General features: G+C 41.2%; 1 protein-coding gene across 4 annotated transcripts in view; it reads left to right on the top strand.

Moving 5' to 3' along the window:
• Nucleotides 1-6,160: 6,160 nt before the first annotated feature.
• CYTH2 (cytohesin 2) overlaps nt 6,161-21,964 on the top strand; it is a 27,979-nt gene continuing 12,175 nt past the window's right edge. For 2 of the 4 annotated variants that reach the window (XM_058180378.1, XM_058180376.1), the window contains exons 1-8: nt 6,161-6,292; nt 12,488-12,635; nt 14,379-14,445; nt 14,974-15,092; nt 15,412-15,492; nt 17,474-17,586; nt 20,205-20,353; nt 20,904-21,016. In XM_058180378.1, coding sequence (XP_058036361.1) covers nt 6,274-6,292; nt 12,488-12,635; nt 14,379-14,445; nt 14,974-15,092; nt 15,412-15,492; nt 17,474-17,586; nt 20,205-20,353; nt 20,904-21,016 — 809 coding nt within the window. In that variant the 5' untranslated portion in view covers nt 6,161-6,273. The remainder of the gene's footprint in view (nt 6,293-12,487; nt 12,636-14,378; nt 14,446-14,973; nt 15,093-15,411; nt 15,493-17,473; nt 17,587-20,204; nt 20,354-20,903; nt 21,017-21,964) is intronic. The other 2 variants (XM_058180375.1, XM_058180377.1) reach the window with 1 other exon arrangement.

Below are 21,964 nucleotides of genomic sequence, written 5' to 3'. Positions count from 1 at the left end.
ATCCCGAGGACGCTTTTGTCGTGGCTGGGGACTTTAATCAAGCCTGTCTAAAGACTGTCCTCCCTAAGTTTGTGCAGTATGTGCAATGTCTCACCAGAGAGAAGAACACTTTAGACCCGTGATAGCGAACCTATGGCACGCATGCCCAAAGTGGCACGCAGAGCCATGTCATCTGGAATGTGCAGCGTTGCCCATTCCTCTTCCGGTTTTCTGGCACGCATGCATGTGCGAAGATCAGCTGGCCTTTTTGCATGTGGCAGTGCCAGAAACTAGAAGAACTGGTCTTCCGTTTTCCTGCGTGAGCATGTGCGCCGGCCAGCTGATCATCACATGCACATGCGCATGCGTGTCAGAAACCCAGAAGAGTAGTTGGCTGAAACCAGAAGTTCAGCAGCTGAAACTGGAAATTAATTTTCAGGCGTGCACATGCGCCCTCGGCAGCTCCTCTTCTGGGTTGTGGCCCTGACACGCGAGCGCACTTCCTTTTCAGCACTTGGTGCCATAAAGGTTCGCCCTCATTGCTTTAGACCATATGTATTCAAACTAAAATCAGGCATATAGAGCAATTTCCCTCCCTCTCCTGGGCATGTCTGACCATCTCTCTCTGCTGCTGTGCCCAAAGTATATTCCTCTTAGGAAAAGAATACAGCCAGTCATGAAAACTGTCAAAATCTGGCCAGAGGGAGCACTCAGCCAGTTGTAGGATTGCTTTGAAACCACTGACTGGAGTATATTTGAGCATCTGGAACTGCACGAATACACTGACACTGTACTCTTATATATGAAAACATGCACAGATGATGTAACAGTGGATAAGTGCGTCAGAGTCTATGGGAATTGTAAACCCTGGATGTCAGCAGAGGTACAGATACTTCTGAGAGCTTGGAATTCCACCTTCAAGGCAGGTGACAGAGATAAATATAATGAGACCAAGGCAAATCTAAGGAGAGGCATCAAGGCAGCTAAACAGAAATATAAACAAAAGGGGGAGAACCATCTAGCAGACAACAACCTGCTAGGCAGTTATGGCAGGGACTGCAGCACCTAATCAACTACAAGGGCAACACGATGAAGACAGTCAACGCCAATGCCTCATTGATGGAGGAGCTGAACATCTTCTTCACCCACTATGAGGTCAAAAGACCTGATCCTGTGGCCCCAGCCCATCAGCCCTCTAACTTCCAGCAACTCACCCTGCATGAACGCCGAGTGAGAGCTGTATTGAAGGCTGTGAATCTCAACAAAGCTGCAGGTCCAGATTGGGTGCTGGGTAAAGTGATAAAAAACTTGCACTGACCAATTATCAGAGGTCCTAACAAGGATTTTAACATCTCCCTGCAAACGCCCAGTGTTCCATCATGTCTGAAAGCAGCCACATCATTCCAGTCCTAAAGAAAACAGCCATAAACAGCCTGAATGACCAAAGACCCATTGTGCTGATGTCTGTAGTGATGAAGTGCTTCAAGAGACTGGTTCTTCAACACTTCAGGTCATGCCTTCCATCAAACTTCGATCAACATCAGTTCGCCTATAGAGGAAATAGGTCAACAGGCAATGCCATTGCCACTGCCCTACATACTATATTGAGACACCTAGAGAAATCTGGGAACTATGTCAGAATGCTCTTCATAGACTACAGCTTGGCCTTTAGCACCATTTTGCCCGGCATTCTCAATGAAAAGTTGACTGACTTGAATTTCCATCCCCTCACCTGTGATTGGATTAAAGAGTTTCTGATGGACTGTCCACAAACAGTGAGGGTTGGGTCCTTTACATCCTCCTCCCTGAATCTCAGCACTGACTCTCCTCAGGGCTGTGTGCTTAGTCCCTACCTGTACTCATTATACTCACATGACTGCATATCTTCTGACACATCTAATATGATAATAAAGTTTGCAGATGATACCACCGTGCTGGGTCTTATTACAGGAGGGGACGAATCAGCATACAGAGAAGTTCAGAAGTTATCTACATGGTGCTCAGAAAATAACTGAGTACCCGTTTATTGTGGCCTGTTTGCTGCCGCTGCAGCCCGTTCGGCGTGGCCCATTCTCTGTGGCCCGTTCAGCCTGGCCCATTTGCCACTGCCGGTGGGCCATTTGACGTGGCCCTTTTGCTGCTGCCGTGGGCCATTTGGTGCAGTCTGTTTGCCATGGCCCATTTGCCACCGCCCGTTTTCCACCTCTGTGGCCCATTTGCCACCACCCGTTCACTGTTGCCACAGCCAATTCAGCATGGCCCATTTGCCACCGCCAATCCCCGCCGCCTGGAACTGGCCAAAAATGCGATGCGCGGAGGCCAAGAAATGCGATGCACGGAGGCTGAAAACAGCCGAAGAGTGGGGGCCGGCAGGTGGGCAGGGCTTCGGTAACATTCGGTGTATAAGACGCACCACAATTTTCACCCACTTTTAGGGGGGTGAAAAGTGCATCTTATACTCTGAAAAGTACAGAAGCTTTTATCCATGGGCTGTAGACTTTTAAATGCAACGTAACACCACAATCAGGCTTAATGTAATAGACTTACAGTGCCAGTGTAATGTGCAACATGTATATACCGGTGTAATATAATACGAAATATATATATATATATATATATATATGTATGTGAAAATGTGTGCTAGTTTATTACTTATTTGGATCTAGGATTTCTTTTTTATTGATTGATTTATTGAAATGTATTCTGTATTCTTGGGAGGGCTGCACCAAAGGAGGCTCATTCAATTTCATTGTACACATTGTGCATTGACAATAAAGGCTTGAATCTGAATTTGAATTTGAACAAGTAAGAAACATTGTACACGACACATCCAATAATTTTTTGTAGAGTTGATCAATTATTTCCAACATTTGTGATACAACAGATATTTCACCCAGACTGTGTCAGCAACTGCTTCTTTACATTTATCTCAGCAATAAAGAAATGTATGAAGTGTTATTCTGAGTTACAGCTGTATATATACCCCTGTAGTTCATGCATCCAAGTTTTATAATTCATGAGGAACATTACATGCATTTCTGTGCTGCATACAGTCAAAGCAGCATCAGATAGCAAAGAGTTGCAAAATTCTATATTTTGCTGCCATATAGTGACTGTCTGGATTTTTGCAGAAAGATATAAGGATGCTTTTTTAAAAAGGATGTGTTGTAATGTAGGGTTCCCTATTCCAGGTGTATTGGACAGCAGCTCCCAGGGATGTCCATACATGCACTTTTTTTTGAGGTGGGGGGGGAAGCAAACATCAGATTAGGGAAGGCTATCCTATATAACAGGTAAGATTAAGAGTGATTGCTAAAGTTTTACCTGCAAATTGTTTTCCATTTAATTCTAAGCAGGATTGCTCAGAAGGATTGCATACAAATCCTTATTTGGAAGAGATGGTATACCAATAAACAATTCTCCCTATCTGGCATTCGTCTTCTTCTAAGTGGCAATTAAACACATACCGTATATACTCGAATATAAGCCGATCCGAGTATAAGCCGAGGTCCCCAATTTTACCCCAAAAACTGGGGTAAACTGGGGACTCGAGTATAAGCCGAGGGTGGGAAATGAGGCACCTACCGGTTGGGGAAACCCTCCCTCCCTCAGCTGAGAAGGCTGGCGGCTCCCCCGCCCCGCCCTCTCACTGCACCGGCAGGGCTTCCGTCCGGTAAAATGTGAAAAAAAGAAGAAAAAAAAACTCGAGTATAAGCCGTATATACTCGAGTATAAGCCGAGGGGCTTAAAAAAAAAAAAAAACTCGAGTATAAGCCGTATAGACCCGAGTATAAGCCGAGGGGACGTTTTTCAGCACAAAAAACGTGCTGAAAAACTCGGCTTATACTCGAGTATATACGGTAAGTAAGATAACAGATAATTTTCTGCTACAAAGCTTTACAAACATCACTGCACCTACTAATTAGTAAGGGGTCCTTAAGTGAATTACCAGGTAAGGATACAAGAAAGACAAGCAACTGTTTAGATCTGTCTTAGCAACAGCCTGCTCCTCCCTTTCTTGTCTGCTTCTGAGGCCAGCAAAATAACTTTCTGCCAACACAGCCAGGTGGTTGTATTAAAGGGCAGGCCTTCCAGCAACAGAAAAGATGCCAGCTGCAATGCTCTGCCCTGAAAATCAAGTCTGCTTTAGTTACAAGGCCTTAGTTTTAACACAGGACAAGACAAAGAAATCTCTGCCTTTGCTTCTCCAATTACTCTCTCTTATATGTGCATATGGGGAGGGGGCAAACCAAATTATCCCATCGTCAGATGACAGGAGCAGAAAGGCTCTGTGACTTGTCAAATGAGCTATTTCAGAACACAGGTCTAGCACTCTTCTAAAATAAAATTTAATCCATGTCCCAAAAGAGCCCATGTCACAAATAACAAGCCTGTTGAGCAGTGCAAGGTAACACAAGGGAGGGAGCAGCATCTGATAATGAGCAGTCTCTGTCCTTGACTAATTCTGCAAGGGAATAGCAGCTACAACCAGCAGCATCCAGAAAGAACCTGTGAAGTAGAAAAAATCTGGCATTCCTTCCCGAACAGCAATGGCCCTTTTTGACAGAAACAGCAGCAATCTTATATAGGTAATCCTGGCTAAACTGTGATAATTAGGGCCACAAATTCTGTCACTGCACAACAGTCATAAAGCATGACATATGACCACGCTGACTTATGATAACTGTTGTGGCAGTCCCATTTGTAATGGCTAGCCGAATCCCATGCGATCCCAGTGTCCTGTGGTCATGTGATTCCCATTTGGAACTTCCTGCTGGTTTCCCCACTGACTTTGCTTGTCAAAAACAAGAAGCGAAGGTCACAAATCGTGATCAGATGACCATGGGACACTGCTATGTCCTAATTGCAAGGTAGTTGACATGTGAATCATTCTTACATGACTGCGGGGATGATGCGAAGGCCAAACTTTCAAGGAAAATTTGCAAGTCTCCATATTCACTATCGTAATTGCAAACGATTGCTGAACAAATGGTCACTGAAGGGGATAAAATCAGCAACTCTTAGCTGAAGCTGCCTGTTTCTTTCTCCCAGCCAAACCATCTTTGCGGTTTGGGTTCAGTTCGGTAAACACAGGTCTAGTGTTAGCACTCAACCTGAGTTTCCATGGGAGGACTTGTGTTTGATAAGTGTCCACAATATCCTTGTGTCAAGAGAAAAGGAAAGGTTTGATTTTAACACCAGAATAGCTAGAGATGATTTAAGGCATCTCAGCAACAGGATGGAGGTGAGATAAAGGAGAAAGTCTCACTGATGTGGCATCTAAACGTAGTTGTGGCCATGGAGACACGAGCCCTATGATTCTGGCAGGTCTAAGGAAGTTGGGCTGCAAAAGTCTAGCTGACCACAAGATGGCAGCAAAGAGACAGCGCAAAACTCAAATGTTTTTCAACCTGAGCAACTTGAAGACTCGTGGACTTCAATTCCCTCTATTCCCCACCCAGCATATTCTGAGAGCTGAAGCTCACAGTCTCAATTGCCCAGGCTGAAAAACTCTGTCCTCTGCCGCATCTCCTGATGAGGAGGGTTTTTTGGCAGCCCGTGTACAATAGCCAGTCTCGATTGGGTTGCTTACGCTTCACTCATCTTGATTGACAGTTATGCAAGGAGGGCAGGACTCGGAGGGTGACGTTTAGACGTTCCGAATGCATAAAAGTACAAATAGAAGAGGATGAGATTTGAATATCAATTTTTTTATTCCTGGGACAGAGACAAAATCCGCCCATTTATAAGAATGGCACGTTGGAATAACTGGAAATGAACTACAGGAGCAAAAAATAGGAGCTGATGCTGTTTGGATCGAAATAGCTGAATCCTTTTTTGGGCATTAGACAAAAGAAATATCCTTTCACAAGTCAATTGAATAAAGACTCTAAAGGACTCTATTCGATTCCTATATCTTGGTTGAAACGTGCACAGAATGGACCGGCTCAAAGTACGCCGAGTACAGGGCCACAGGAATGATCAAGTGGGCTAGTGTAAGATTTCATTGAATAACTTTCCTGTCAATATCATGCCGAGGATGCCTATTGGTTGCTACGAGTGTACATGTAATTTATGAAATCGTCCTCTCTATTGGCTACTTCTCCTAGCTGTTAGGTGGCTATTCTCGAGAATTTTCTTTCCTATTGGCTACGCTTTTCATGAGAGGCGGAACGTTCCTTTCAGTTTAGAACCCGGCTGCAGAAGGAGGGCATTGCTGTTGCAGCCCCGAAGAAAGGAGGCAAGAAGAAACTGGGGTTCCCTTTGGCCCTGTTTGGGGTCACTCTGGACGTCATGGAGGACGGTATCTATGGTAGGGCTCCCTAAGATTCTTCCATTAGGAAGCTTAAAGAGGGGAGATAAAGGGGCAGATAGTGACATTACGAGACCCGCCCAATAACTATACAATAGGAAAAAGAGTGGGTGGACTGAGCCATTCAGTACCAGTTGCGTAGGGGGCGGGGCCGATCCTTACAAAGAGGGGTGAGGCTGGAGTAAACCATGCGAAATAAAAGGGGAATGTCGGGTTGGCCTGTTCCATAATAAGGGGGAAATCGAGATTTTATTCATTTAATGATAGGGGTGCGACTCGTTCCATCGATTAAGATATACATGAATCGGGCGGGGGTGGGTGGGATTTTTAGGCTATACCATGACAAGAGGGAGGGTGGATGTAATGCACCATTGTCTGTGACTTACAATTAGATAAAATGTGATGGGTCTGTTTAAGCAGCTCTCGAACGAGATGAAGGAGGGTGAGAATTGGCAACCTACCGAAGGAACTGATGAGACGGCTGTAAAAAGCACCGTTATAATTTAAATGGGAGGATTTACCATTCCTCAGAGGGAAGGGGCAATTTGTGATTGGATCCAACCATGCTGCGAGGGGAAAGGGGGGAGAATTGTCTAAATAGTGTAAATCATAGACTCTCATCCTGTTTATTTTTAACATGTTACCCCTGCTAATAATATTACACATTATTTATTAATATTATTTAATTTAAATGTGTGCGGGCTGCCAAGGGATGGTTTAAAAATTTATTTATTTGATTTTTATACCGCCCTTCTCCCGAAGGACTTAGGGCGGTTTACAGCCAACATAAAAACAATTTTATAAATAGAATTAAAAAACATTTTAAAAATCTTATTCAATTTGGCTACCCCATTTAAAAAACTATAATAAAAAAATAATAAAAACCCCAATTAAAAACAGCAGTGTATTAGGCCAGCCCTGCGCGATAAAACAGAAAGGTCTTGAGTTCACGGTGGAAGGTCCGGAGGCCGGGGAGTGATTGTAACCCCAGAGGAAGCTCATTCCAGAGGGTAGGAACCCCCACAGAGAAAGCTCTCCCCCTGGGGGTCACCAGCCGACATTGTTTGGCTGATGGCACCCTGAGGAGACCCTCCCTGTGTGAGCGCACAGGTCGGTGGGAGGCTATCGGTGGCAGCAGGCGGTCCCGTAAACAGCCCGGTCCTATGCCATGGAGCGCTTTAAAGGTGGTAACCAACACCTTGAATTGCACCCGGAAGATCACCGGCAATCAGTGCAGCTTGCGCAGGAGAGGTGTTATATGGGAGCCACAAGTAGCTCCCTCTATCACCCGCGCGGCCGCATTCTGAACCAGTTGGAGCCTCCGGGTGCTCTTCAAGGGGAGCCCCATGTAGAGAGCGTTGCAGTAGTCCAGGCGGGAAGTGACGAGGGCATGAGTGACCGTGCATAGGGAATCCCGGTCTATGAAGGGGCGCAACTGACGTATCAGGCGCATCTGATAAAAAAGCTCCCCTGGCGACGGCCATCATATGTTCTTCTAAGGACAGCCGAACATCCAGGAGAACGCCCAAGTTGTGGACCCTCTCCATAGTGGCCAATGAGTCGGCTCCAACAGTCAGCGATGGAACTAGCTGGCTGTACCGGGATGCCGGCATCCACAGCCACTCAGTCTTGGAGGGATTGAGTCAAAGCCTGTTCCTCCCCATCCAGACCCGCATGGCCTCCAGACACCGGGACATCACTTCGACGGCCTCGCTGGGGTGGTCGGGGGTGGAAATGTACAGCTGAGTATCATCAGCATACTGATGATATTTTTTTTGGTTAAAAACAGAGTTGGGCACAATTCGTTATAATAATCGTTTTTAATCAGATGAATTGGCTGCCCAGAATTGCCTCAAACTATGAGGCATATACATTTAATAAACAAATGAGTGGCATATACATTTAATAAATAATAAAATAATTTATGTGTGTCTGGAGTATTTCAGATTTTCATTGCCTCTGGGATCTTTACATTTTCAATAAAATAATTAAACAACCCCCATTTCTTCTTTGGAACTGAATTAAAGTTTTTGTAACTCAAAAAGATTTTGGATATTATGCACTGCCCCCAACTGCTTTTACAAAAAAACACAAAACATAAGAATTACTCAGAGGACTGTGTGTGCATATATCCACACCTGCAGGCTGGCTTCATTATAAGTTCTTGTTCTGGGTGTGCCTCTGAGCTAAAAGCTGGACATCCTAGACATAGAGGAAGTGGCTTTTGCAAAAGTTTTTTATTATTTTATATCTCTTGCTTTCCTACGCAACATACCTGATTCTCTGTTCATCTCATTTCCTGCTTGTAACAACCCTGTGAAGTAGACTATGCCAGTGTTAATGACTCAAAGGCACTATCCAGAGATCAACATTTGGACCTGTGAACTTCAGTTTCTTGACAGCTTAGTTCCTCTTACACACACATTGTAGATGAATCTTGAATAACCACTTTAAAGCTTGCATCTGCTAACAAGATTGGAATTGTTTTAAGTCGGTCATAAGTCCTAGGCGGAAAGAGGAGTTTGATGTCAATGTAAACGATATGGACGATGAAAGAATGGTAATAAGTATTTATACAACATTGAAGATTGGCATTGCATGGACTTGTCTGGCCCAAAGCAGAAAGGATAAATTCCAACTGAATGCTAGAAAAAAATCCTTTTAGTGATTGGATAGTGAAATCAATTATCTAACAAGGCAGGGGTTCCCATTGCTGAATGTGTTCAGATAATGTCTTAACTGCCATCTGTTAGGGATGCTTCATTTGGATCTGGGTATAGATCAATGTTTATCAACCACAGCAACTTTAAGAAGTGTAGACTTCACCTTCCCATGCTGGAATTCTGAAAGAGAAACTGACAATAGTAAAGTTGCTGAGATAAAGGAACAATAACAAAAAGCTGAAAAGATAACTTTAAGAAAACAGGTGACATTATTATATAAGTGAATAATTGAAACATTCCTTAAGCCCTGGGAAGCAAGATAGTATTGGCAAGAGATTTAGGCAGGTTTGATTCACTAGGATATAAGAAGGAGAGAAGATAAAACACAGGAAGATTTGCAAGGTTCTGTTGTTACAGCCTATATCAATAAAATGTAATTCTAGATTTCCTGTGGAATTTTTTTTCTTTTTTTGTTAAAAACAGAGTTGGGCACAATTCGTTATAATAATCGTTTTTAATCAGATGAATTGGCTGCCCAGAATTGCCTCAAACTATGAGGCATATACATTTAATAAAACAAATGAGTGGCATATACATTTAATAAAATAATAAAATAATTTATGTGTGTCTGGAGTATTTCAGATTTTCATTGCCTCTGGGATCTTTACATTTTCAATAAAATAATTAAACAACCCCCATTTCTTCTTTGGAACTGAATTAAAGTTTTTGTAACTCAAAAAGATTTTGGATATTATGCACTGCCCCCAACTGCTTTTACAAAAAAACACAAAACATAAGAATTACTCAGAGGACTGTGTGTGCATATATCCACACCTGCAGGCTGGCTTCATTATAAGTTCTTGTTCTGGTGTGCCTCTGAGCTAAAAGCTGGACATCCTAGACATAGAGGAAGTGGCTTTTGCAAAAGTTTTTTATTATTTTATATCTCTTGCTTTCCTACGCAACATACCTGATTCTCTGTTCATCTCATTTCCTGCTTGTAACAACCCTGTGAAGTAGACTATGCCAGTGTTAATGACTCAAAGGCACTATCCAGAGATCAACATTTGGACCTGTGAACTTCAGTTTCTTGACAGCTTAGTTCCTCTTACACACACATTGTAGATGAATCTTGAATAACCACTTTAAAGCTTGCATCTGCTAACAAGATTGGAATTGTTTTAAGTCGGTCATAAGTCCTAGGCGGAAAGAGGAGTTTGATGTCAATGTAAACGATATGGACGATGAAAGAATGGTAATAAGTATTTATACAACATTGAAGATTGGCATTGCATGGACTTGTCTGGCCCAAAGCAGAAAGGATAAATTCCAACTGAATGCTAGAAAAAAATCCTTTTAGTGATTGGATAGTGAAATCAATTATCTAACAAGGCAGGGGTTCCCATTGCTGAATGTGTTCAGATAATGTCTTAACTGCCATCTGTTAGGGATGCTTCATTTGGATCTGGGTATAGATCAATGTTTATCAACCACAGCAACTTTAAGAAGTGTAGACTTCACCTTCCCATGCTGGAATTCTGAAAGAGAAACTGACAATAGTAAAGTTGCTGAGATAAAGGAACAATAACAAAAAGCTGAAAAGATAACTTTAAGAAAACAGGTGACATTATTATATAAGTGAATAATTGAAACATTCCTTAAGCCCTGGGAAGCAAGATAGTATTGGCAAGAGATTTAGGCAGGTTTGATTCACTAGGATATAAGAAGGAGAGAAGATAAAACACAGGAAGATTTGCAAGGTTCTGTTGTTACAGCCTATATCAATAAAATGTAATTCTAGATTTCCTGTGGAATTTTTTTTCTTTTTTTGTTAATAATTTAATTGAAGTTTTTAATAAGCATAGTAAAAACTAATATAAACCAAAAAAGAAGAAAGGGGAAAAGAAAAACTCAGAAGGTGCAAGAAAAAGGAAAAAAGAAAAGAAGGCAACAAAGACAATAAAAAGTAGCTTCCAACAATCGCATCGACTTTTCACACATTACAAATAAAAACAAAAACTCACAGTCTAACTTTTATTAATATGCAATCAAGAAATATCCATCTTTTCAATCCTAGTTCAGCCAAAAAAACCAGTCAGTTCAAAATCCAGGTCCTTTTTAAAAATTTGTCTTAGGTATTCCTACTTCCTTAATATCAGTTTTGTTTATCTTCCATGCCTTCAAACTATAATGTGTATATTAGGTAAAGGGCTTTTAAAAAGTTTTTATCATCATCATCTAAAAGTTTCTCCATTGAAATCTATCTTTTCTGAGGAATTAGTTATTAATATTTCAGTTCATGCTTCAAAAATCTCTTTCAAGATAAAAAGTTATTTTAAGTGATTTCTTATTGGACTTTTATTTATTTTTATTTAATTATATTTTATATTTTTATATATTTTTATATTTTATTTGTTAACATTTCTACTGCCTATCATCTCATAAAAGTGACTGGCCAACTTACAACAAACTCCCTCTAGTAGTCATTTGCAACTTTCATCAAGCCTCAGCTCCTAATATGAGTTTAGTTTTTCAGTCATTTCCTGTGAGTATATTATTTAATTTATAGACTTGTTTTTCAAATCTTATACCAAAAATAAACTCTATGGTCTCCCAATCTATTTAGAACTTTCTTAAATATTTTCTTTTTGCTTTTTGCCAATTGTATATTATTTTAAATTATCTGATTAAAATTTGTTAAATTCAAGGAAGAAGGTGTCAAATTAGAGTTACCATTTTGAAGGTCTCCAATATCCATTAAATGGTGAAATGAAATGTTTCTGAATGTAATTCCAAAGTGAGTTCGGTTGGCTTAATGTCTTTAGCAAAAGCTCTGCTGATACTCGACTTTGAGTGCTCAAACCCACGAGAGACCACTATTTTATAGTCTCCTCATAAAGAGCTCTTGTGGCCAAATTCTGAAGATCTTGTTCTTCGGTGAGACTCAAAGAACCAGTCTACAACCCATTCTTCACAGTGGTCCTTGTTCATGAACTTCACTCAGCCATGACTGAAGAAGGTCTGTGGAATCTATTTCTGAACTAGTCTACCTTGAAGGGCTGATACTTAAGACTTAATACACATATCGCTTGTCCTAGATTTGCAACCATAATGGATCCTGCCCATTATGGTTGTAAGTTGTAACAGTCACAAACCAGTCATCCTGTGATCAGCCCAATTTTATAACCTTTTTTTCCTTGCTGAAAACCAGAAGTAAATGCTGATTATCAGCAAGACTTCATAAACTGCAGTTGTGACCTTGGGAGGGGAAGAACCAACCATTGGAACTGGTCATAAGTACCTTTTGGGGGGAGGTCCATTGGAACTTTGAACAATTGCTAAGCAACTGCTCAAAAATCAAGGACCACCTTTATGTCCCCTTCTGATTATGTGACACTGTCACAAGTTCCTGAAATGGAGGCATGAATATGGATGTGGACTAGTTGGAAAAGACACCTCTGGCTTTTTCTAATGGTTCAAAGTGACAAGAAGAGTAAGCTTTCTTCAATCTGCTTTCTTCCTTCCGTTGCAGTGCCTCCAGATCTGACACCAGAGGAGAGGCTAGAGTTGGAGAACATCCGGCGACGGAAGCAGGAGCTCTTGGTGGAAATCCAACGCTTGAGAGATGAACTCAGTGAAGCCATGAATGAGGTGGAGGGGCTGGAGGCCAATGAGGGAAGGTGAGGGATTCCTTCTCCCTAGAGAAGATTGTCTAAGGCAGGGGTTCCCAATCTTGACAACTTCACAACTCCCAGAATTCCCCAGCCAGCCATGCCGATTGGAGAATTCTGAGAATTGAAGTCCACACATTGCCAAGATTGGGAACCACTGGTTTAAAGGCTGCTTTTCTATCAAGACATTATGGTTTCAAGAGAGGCTTTTCTGAGACTGTTCCAGTCTTCTCTGAACATATGAGTCCCTGAGTCATCTCAGGATATGCCTGTTCTAATTAACGGCTGTTTCCTTGACTTCTGAGATTTTCTTTTAATATATAATACAAATAATGCTGCTTCCATTGATACTAGAGTATTTTGAAATCTCTAAAATGTAGATGCCTGTGTTTGTGTCAGGGTCTTTAATTTTTTAAAAAGATGCCCTTCATTATTGAGCAAACGTTTTATATAAATATCATTACAGGTAGTTCTTTTTCAGCAACTACAGCTGGGACTTGCAACTCACTTGTTAAAACAAGTGATTGCAAAATGAAACTACAACCGTGCTTACATACCTTTACTTTGCTTAAAGACCTGCAAAGGTAGTAAATGTGATGATTGGTCATAAAACTACTTTTTCATCACTGTTGTAACTATGAGGCAGTTGTTAAATGACTATTATTGGTACCTTAAGTATTCTGTTCTTTGGAGATAGAAGGAATATCTTTGTAGAAGGAGTGTCTTTATAAAGACAGCGCCTATTACTATTTGTGTGAGCACAATTGAAACTCATTAAGTATACTACTTTCTTCATCTGTATGATGTGTAGTCATGCACAGTTTTAACTGATGGAAGTGAATCTGAAATGAAAATCCACATAAGTCAATGACAAAATGTTGTTTTATTAGGTTGCAGCCTTAATTGTAGGAAAGATTAGGCTGAACTTCTTCCCTTGCCTCGGGGGAATCATGATTTTTTTTGTAAAGGCAGCTTTCTCTGTTCTGGATTGGGGAACTGAATTAAATATATTCTTCATGGCTACTTTTATTCTAATATGAGAACAAAGAGGTATTGTGAGAAAGCATCATTCTTGAGAGACAGAAAAGAAATGATTCCCAGAAAAGAGCTATTTATTTTAAATAGTAACACAAAGTCTCTGTTGCTGTGCATTGATAGCCCTGCCATGCCCACCTAACCTTCACTATCTTCTTCCTTCCGTTGTTGATAAGATGTGCGAGGCAGCTTTTGGCTGTTCCAGGATGCCCTCCCAAGGCCAAGTATACCCTTCTCTAAATTTTGTGTGTTTTTCAATGCTTCAGAAGGCCTGAGTTGGGGCTGAAATAGAGGTCCAGCAGTGGCTGATTGGGGCTATGAAGGCCCCAGGCTCCTGCTTTAGCCCTTGTGCCACCACTATTCCCACCTCTGAGAAGTGTCATTGTGCAGGGTGGCCAAAAGAGCAGAGTTGGAGAGAGAAGATAGGTAACCCCTTACCTTCCAAGGCTCGGGGCTGGGCGGAACTAATCTGGGAATAATTTGAATCAAGTGGGTCATTTTATAATGTTTGGCAGCATTTGATTAAAGATGGCAACAGAACCTGTGATCATGTGTTGTCAAGCTTTATGAGTGCATCCCTTAGTGATAGAAATTCTAGTCCCAATTACTATCATTAACCAAGGACTACCTGCGTATGTATTCAAAAGCCTAAATGAGCTTAAAATGTTGCAGTTCCTTTCTGTAAGAGTCAAAGGTATGATTCTTTGTCTTGGACAGTAAAACTCTACAGAGAAACCGGAAGATGGGGATGGGGCGTAAGAAGTTCAATATGGATCCCAAAAAAGTAAGTGAGTGAAGGGTTTGCATGTTATGATATCTGAAGATTAGTCCAAGGGAAAACAAAAGTTTCCTAATGACACAGAAATTGCTGCAAATGAGAAATCATGATTTTCTTCTCCAGGACTGGTTAGGACAGAATTATATGATTGAAGGGCAGGAAACCCAGTTGAGAAACCCAGAGAGCCAGTTTGGTCTATTGGTTAGACATCAGGTTAGAAAGCAGGAGACTGAATTCAAGTCCTACCTTAGTCATGAAGACCATCTGCATGACTTTGGGCCAATCATTCTGTCAGCTGAACCACCTCCAGGGTTGTTGTTGTGGGGAAAATAGGAGAAGGAAGGTCTGTTTTAAATGTTTACCACATTGATTTATTTGTAAAAATCAAGAAAGCATACACTCACACACACGCACACACACACACCCCTAACCTATCCAAACTAATCTATCTCAGATTTCTGAGTTAAAGATAATTTGAGGATGCGAACATATTTGTGTCTGTTCTACATTTTTTGACTTCATTGCCTTTTCCAGGGAATACAATTCCTGGTGGAAAATGAACTTCTGCGCTCCACACCTGAGGATATTGCTCGCTTCCTCTACAAAGGGGAAGGCCTCAACAAGACAGCCATTGGGGACTACCTTGGCGAGAGGTGAGCAAGAACAGCAATGATGGGAGGAGCAAATGAGAGAGTGAGAAGATTGCAGCCATTGATAACACAGTGCAGATTAAACTACAGTACAGAGCTTCCTGGGACACTGGAAAAGAGCACAGATACTGAAGTGTGATAGATTAAATTTATTCAGAAAGGAGGGGTGAGACCAAATTTGGGTATTTTAGAATGAATTCTAAGCAGATTGAAGAGGTCACGAGGGAAGAAAATAGGGTAAACATTTCAGTGATTGAGATGGTAGGAATAACTGTCTTCAAAGGGGCAGGATTAATACAAACTCTCTTAATCTTTTATTCAGGGAGGAGTTTAATATTGGTGTGCTCCATGCCTTTGTTGATTTGCATGAATTTACTGACCTCAATCTAGTGCAAGCACTCAGGTGAGTCTGGAAATCTTCAGCCATCTACTATATTAGAGTCCTCATTAGCTATAGTAGTTTTCCAACTATTTGACTGCAGTACCTCTTGTTCCTATCTTTTTCTTGCGGGGGGTGGGGGGAGAGTAAGAGCAAGAATTTACCATTTCTCCTGCTAAACAGGAAGCAGAGCTTTCATGAAGCCACCACTTCTGTTGCTGCCTCACCCAATTTAGAGCCCTGTAGGCAAATGGGCATCAATTCCTACAGCCCTTCCTTTAATTTTGTAAAAGGAAGAATGCCATCCTTTGGCATTTGTCTCATTTATTATACTTCTCTATAGCAAATCTATGCAATAGTCTATAATTTATACTATGGTTTCTCTAAGTCACTATACTCCATTTCTTAACTATCTCATGGTATGTTTCTATATAGATGGGCGGAGGATCCTTTAGCCTTCCATATTTAGTTATACTTTATCTCCCAACTGCATAGTAGTAGTTGTAGGTAATGCATCTCAGGTACAAAGGCTAATTATAGTGCATGAGACCAAACCCTATAAGAACAAATGCATAGAAAGTCATAATTGAGAAGACCGCACAGACAGCCGATGCTGTCTCCTAGTTAGCTGCTGCAAGAAGATCACACAGAGTACAAACAGTGACACGACAATGAGGCAACAATGAGCATTGGAATTTCTGCAAGAAATAACCACTTGCCTGTAAGCCAGAACTGTTGGAATCCAAAAGTAATAGAAAATGAAGATGCTAAAGTGCTCTGGGACTTTGGAGTTCAAACAATCACCTGCAATATAACCTCCCAAATTTAACAAGTGTTGAGAAGACAAAATCTGTGTAGTGGACAGTGAAATAGCTGAAGGCAACAGAAGAGAAGAGAAAGAATTGGAAAAAACCTTAAAATTCTAAGACTTGCAATTAGAAATAGAACAGCTGTGGCAAAAGAAAATAAAGATAATACCCACAGTAATAGGCTCCTTGGGTGCAATCTCAAAACATTTAAAGCAGCACTTCAACACTATGGGCATTGACAAAATCACTATCAGTCTGCTTCAAAAGGCAGTCTTACTTCGAACACCTTTTATCCTGCAACAATAGCCTTGATATCATCAGACAATTGCATCTGCCTCTCTCAGATCCTTGGAAACATCTGGCTGACTGTGCAATGAACCACAATAATTTATAAAATGTATGTCACCTGACATATAAATAATTTGCAGTTGTTAAAACATATAAAAACAATACAGGAAGGAAGGAAAAAAAGGAAAAAGTCAACCTCCGAATGAAGAATGCATTTGAATTTGAATTTGTTCTCTAAACATGCAAAATTTGTACTTTTAGATGGATGGGGGGAAATTGAAGCAATCTCCCATGCTGAGGATCATGTCAGCCTTTGCTAGGTATAGGGAATGCTGAAAATCAAATGCAAAGTAGTGAAAGGATAGAAAACACAGAATGCAAAATATCCCAGATATGGAATTAATTTGTATAATGAGATCTGTAGGATCTCTAGTTTTCAAAATAAAGAATGTATCCAATACAGGTAGTCCTTGACTTACAACCACAATTAAGTCCAAAATTTCTAAGCAAGACAGAGTTTGCCCCACTTTTATAACTTTTCTTGCCAGAGTTGTTAAGTGAATCACTGCGGTTATTAAGTTAATAACATGGTTGTTAAGCGAATCTGACTTTCCCATTGACTTTTCTTATCAGAAGGTTGCAAAAAGTGATCACATGACCCCTGGACACTGCAACCATCATAAATATATGCCAGTTGCCAACCATCCTACTTTTGATCATGTGACCATAGGGATGCTACAAAGATAGCAAGCATGAGGAATGGTCATAAGTCATTTTTTTCAGAGCCGTTGTAACTTTGAGTGCTCACTAAAAGAGTGGCTGTAAATTGAGGACTACCTGTATTTGAGATCAGACAAATGAGAACTTCCCCTGTGTCTTCATTCATGGCTTCCCATTCCTCTTTGCAGGCAGTTCCTGTGGAGTTTTCGATTACCAGGAGAAGCCCAGAAAATTGATCGTATGATGGAAGCCTTTGCTCAGCGGTACTGTCTGTGCAACCCAGGGGTCTTTCAGTCTACAGGTACAGCATTTTTTGAGAAAGAGAACAGGGGCCTCTTTAGTTGTGAACCACAGACCTTCTTTGGGTTAATGAAGAATGTGGGCAGTATTTGAATCAAACTCTGAATATTGAGTACCAGGACATTCCTGCCATTTATTTCTCTGTGAGTTCAATGGTATTTGCTTGAGGAGCATATTTTTCCTGCTTACAAGAATTAAAGACTCATTAATGTCTATAAAAATACAAAGCTTCAAAAGAACACTTTTTTCAGTGTGAGAGCGAAAGCCCCTCCAAAGAAAACTTACTAAGTTGTTTGAAAAGTTCCAGAACTCTGGTTGATCCCTCCACTTTGTCACACATTTTGCACGCTCTATCAAACACATTGTTCTTTGAATACAAAAAAACAATGATTCAATAGATGGAAGAGATGAGATCTCATTGTCCCAATAAAGGAGAATATTTGTAGCTGAGGATTGAAATGAGGAGTTCTCGGTGCTCTCTGAGCTTGGTTGTTTTCTTGCAGTCACTAGCACTGATGATGTTATCTAGCTTGGGTAATGAAACATCTGCAAGAAAACAACCAAAGCCAGAGAGCACCAACGACACCGCATCTCATTATCTGTTACTGCATCAGTATGGTGCGCTGTACCCGGGTTCTGGTAGGAAAATAGAAGTTGGGAAAGGCTATGTACATTGTCTTGAACTTTAGATACCTCTTGTATGAAAGGGTAATTAAGGAATAAACATTTATCTGAAAAGCAGGGTTCAGGAAAGAAGAAAACCTTCATCTAGGCCTCAGTTGGCCAAATTCATTCTGTAACCATAGCTTGTTTACCCTGGAGTGGAGGGATCCTAAGTTTCAAGGGATCAATTTTACCCTGCAGAATCAGCTATCAGATTGTCTTAAATGGTGATCTTTGTTAGAATCTCTGTAAAGATGGTGCTAGATTGTTCTGCATTGGGCCACAGTCTACTTTAATCCATTCCTATTATAAGTACAGTTATTGTTATCCTTTGAGCTACATACTCTTACCGTAAGAGCAAAATATTCTAAAAACTACTTTTTAGAAATAGCTTGTGTAAAATAAAGTGAGAATATGAGATTAAATTACATATAGGTAATCCTTGATTTACAGCAGTTCCTATAGCCACTCGAAGTTAGAACAGAACTGAAAAAAGTGACCTATGTCCATTTTTCACATTTACAGCTGTGGCAGTATCCCCATGGTTACATGATCAAAATTCAGCCACTTGGCAGCTGACTCATATATATGACGAATGCAGTATCCCAGAGTCATGTGATCACTTTTTGCAAACTTCTGATAAGCAAAGTGAATGGAGAAGCCAGATTCACTTAGCAACTATGTTACTAGCAGTTACAACTGCAGTGATTCCCTTAACAACTATGGCAAGAAAAGTGGTAAAATGGGGCAAAATTTGCTTAACAAATACCTCGCTTAGAAATTTTGGGCTCAATTGTGTTTATATGCCTATATCCATGATGGGGAACCTATGGCCATATCAGTGGGCGCACCAGCTCAGCTCCGGCGCACACGCCAGCCAGCTGATATTCAGGCCTTCTGGGCCCACAAGAAGTAGGGAAACAGGCTGTTTCCTGCCTCCGGAGGGCCTGTGGTGGGTGGGAAAGGCCCATTTTTCTTTCTCATCTGGCTCCAGATTCTCTCTATGCATCTGGGGAGGGTGAAAACAGCCTTCCCCAGGCCCTCTGGAGGCCCAAAACAGCCCGTTTCCCAACTTCCGGTTGGACAGGAAGTGATGTTTTTTGCTGTCCCCAGCCTCCAGAGAGAGGTGGGGAAGGCTGAGAAAGAAAAGGGTGAGAAAGAAAAACGGGCCTACCAGGCCATCATGTGCCAGGAGGGAGGGGGGTTGCGCGCGCATGGCGGGGCACATAGAATTATGGGTGTGGGCACGCACGAACCTTCCCTCCCCCCCACCATCCTGGCACACAATGGCAAAAAGATTAGCCATCACTATATTAGCCATATATTTGGATCATATTATGTTTGAATATTTCCTTCAAATATTCCTTTAAAAATATTTAAACACATTAGAGAAAAGCTTTCCATAGCCTTCTTTTCCTGAAGCATGTAGGTTGCTTCATGCAGGAAGTATTTCTAAAATATTTTCTCATGAATCCTGTTAAGTAGTTCAGACCAGAAGCACAATTAGGACTGCTAACTTTATTTTTATTCTAAGGTTACATTAGCAGAATCTTGCAAGCCTGAAAATAATTTCTCCAGTGCTTTACTTTTATTCTGCAGAAAACCAGGGACGGTCCCTTCTTATACATTATCCAGGTTGCCTTTGCTTCGATAGGCTGAGATAACTGTAGGCTGCGGCTCTTCTTTCTGTCTCCCAGGGTCATTGCCACATTCTGTTATAGAGTAGCCTGAAATGGTCCTGTCTAAAAACTCTGTAATAAGATACTCACAGCATTTCAGAACAGCCAAAAAGATGAAACAAATGAGCTGCAGTTCCATAACTTACATTCCCGCAAGTATTTGTCCTATAATAATTTTATCCTCTAATGAGAACTTGAAGAAAAACCTGTATCTCCTATCTACTCAGATGTTTAGAAGTAAGCTCTGAAATGCTTATTGAGTTCTTTGTTTCCCCAGATACATGTTATGTCCTCTCTTTTGCGGTGATCATGCTAAACACCAGCCTTCACAACCCCAATGTCCGAGACAAGCCCACAGTTGAGAGGTTCATCACTATGAACCGTGGTATCAATGATGGAGGCGATTTGCCAGAGGAGTTGCTGCGGGTGAGAAGTTAGCAAAGTGGATACAGGGCTTGTTTTTTAGCTAGTCAATTCTCTGGTTGAAGGCTAGTGGGAGGGAGGAAAGATACCACCTTTTGTATTAGGTTTTTTTTACCATTTCAAACATTTTCTGCCCAGTTCTGAAGTATTTTTATATAGGATTTCCCAGCCTTCTCATCTTTTAAGACACATGGACTTCAATTCCTAGAATTTCCCAGCTAGCTATACTGCGGAATTCTGCAGGGTTGAAGTGGACACATCTTAAAAGTTGCCAAGGTTGGGAGTCCCTATTCTAATACCTTGTTTTAACATAACGCTATTACTGTGACTGCAGTTTCTTCTACATTCATTTTAAATACTTTGCTTCCATTTATAAGTGTGTTTCGTTTGTAAGTTTTGGAATTATTTTATCCCCTCCATTGTATAGTCAATCAAATGTGGTCACTGTGCCATGGAAATTCAAACAGACATACAGACACACTTTTTCTCTTGCCAAATTGGAAAGGAATAGAATTCCTGCCTGTAATTATTCTCCTTCCTCTCCTCCTGCTAGAATCTGTATGACAGCATCCGTAATGAGCCCTTCAAGATCCCAGAGGATGATGGGAACGACTTGACTCACACATTTTTTAACCCTGATCGCGAGGGCTGGCTCCTCAAGCTGGGTGAGAGGCGCGCCCCCTGTTTCCTCTTTAAACACTATGGCCTTTTCTCCCCTTCCCCGCTACCCTTCCCACTGTCCTCTCCCACCACCCCTACCCCAAGATCTTTGCACGCCTCTGCACTCTCCTCTCTTCCCCCCCACCTGTTGTGTCATTTAAAGCATGACCTCTCTCTTCATCAGATCAAAGGGATCCTCCTGAAATCCACCCTGATGTCCCTCCCTTTCCCATTAACCAAAAATATATATCTGTATATAAAAACCCATGGGGATCCATTGAATTGCAGAGGTCTCCCTTTTCCTCCCCGCCTCCCAGTTGAGGTGGATCTTCTCTGACAGATGATGAGAGGGGTCTGCTGGGATTTTTGTGAATTGCCTTTAAAAGCAGGCAAGTAACCGAAACCCCAGTATCAGGCCACTGAAAGCCATATCTCTGGCGTCTGATGTTTTGCCATTATTGCTGGTACCTTTTCAAACCTATTGGATGCCTCTATAAATCGGGTGGAGTGGGGGAGACAAGGAGATTAAAACAATGGAATATTCCAGTCTTAAATCTCGATCCATAGTCAGATTATGCAGTCTTTACTTTTCTACACTATTTAGGGCAATTAGTAGCACTACCAGTTTAACTACTGTCATAAAACATTTTTATTAGTGTAGATAAAAACACATGTTGTAGAATAATTCTCTACTCTCAGGCTACTTTGTAAACCAGAGACAAAGAATTCCTCCTTGGACAAGGAGCATGCAGCTTTATGATATCATTGTTAGATTGAAGCAAGTGGAGTAGTATTCGTGACAAGAGTGAGGCACAAAATAGGTTAGCTTTTAGCACCCTCAGGGAATCTTCCTGTCCATCCAAAGTAAGCCTGGTGTAATATAAAGTCCAAAGCAGGCAAGGCCAAACTCAGATCCAGATTAGAAGAAATCCAAAATGATGTCCTAGAGTCAAA

This window comes from Ahaetulla prasina, chromosome 4, assembly GCF_028640845.1.
Source record: "Ahaetulla prasina isolate Xishuangbanna chromosome 4, ASM2864084v1, whole genome shotgun sequence".
NCBI classification, from domain to species: Eukaryota; Metazoa; Chordata; class Lepidosauria; order Squamata; family Colubridae; genus Ahaetulla; species Ahaetulla prasina.
This window is presented reverse-complemented; position numbering and strand designations above follow the sequence as displayed.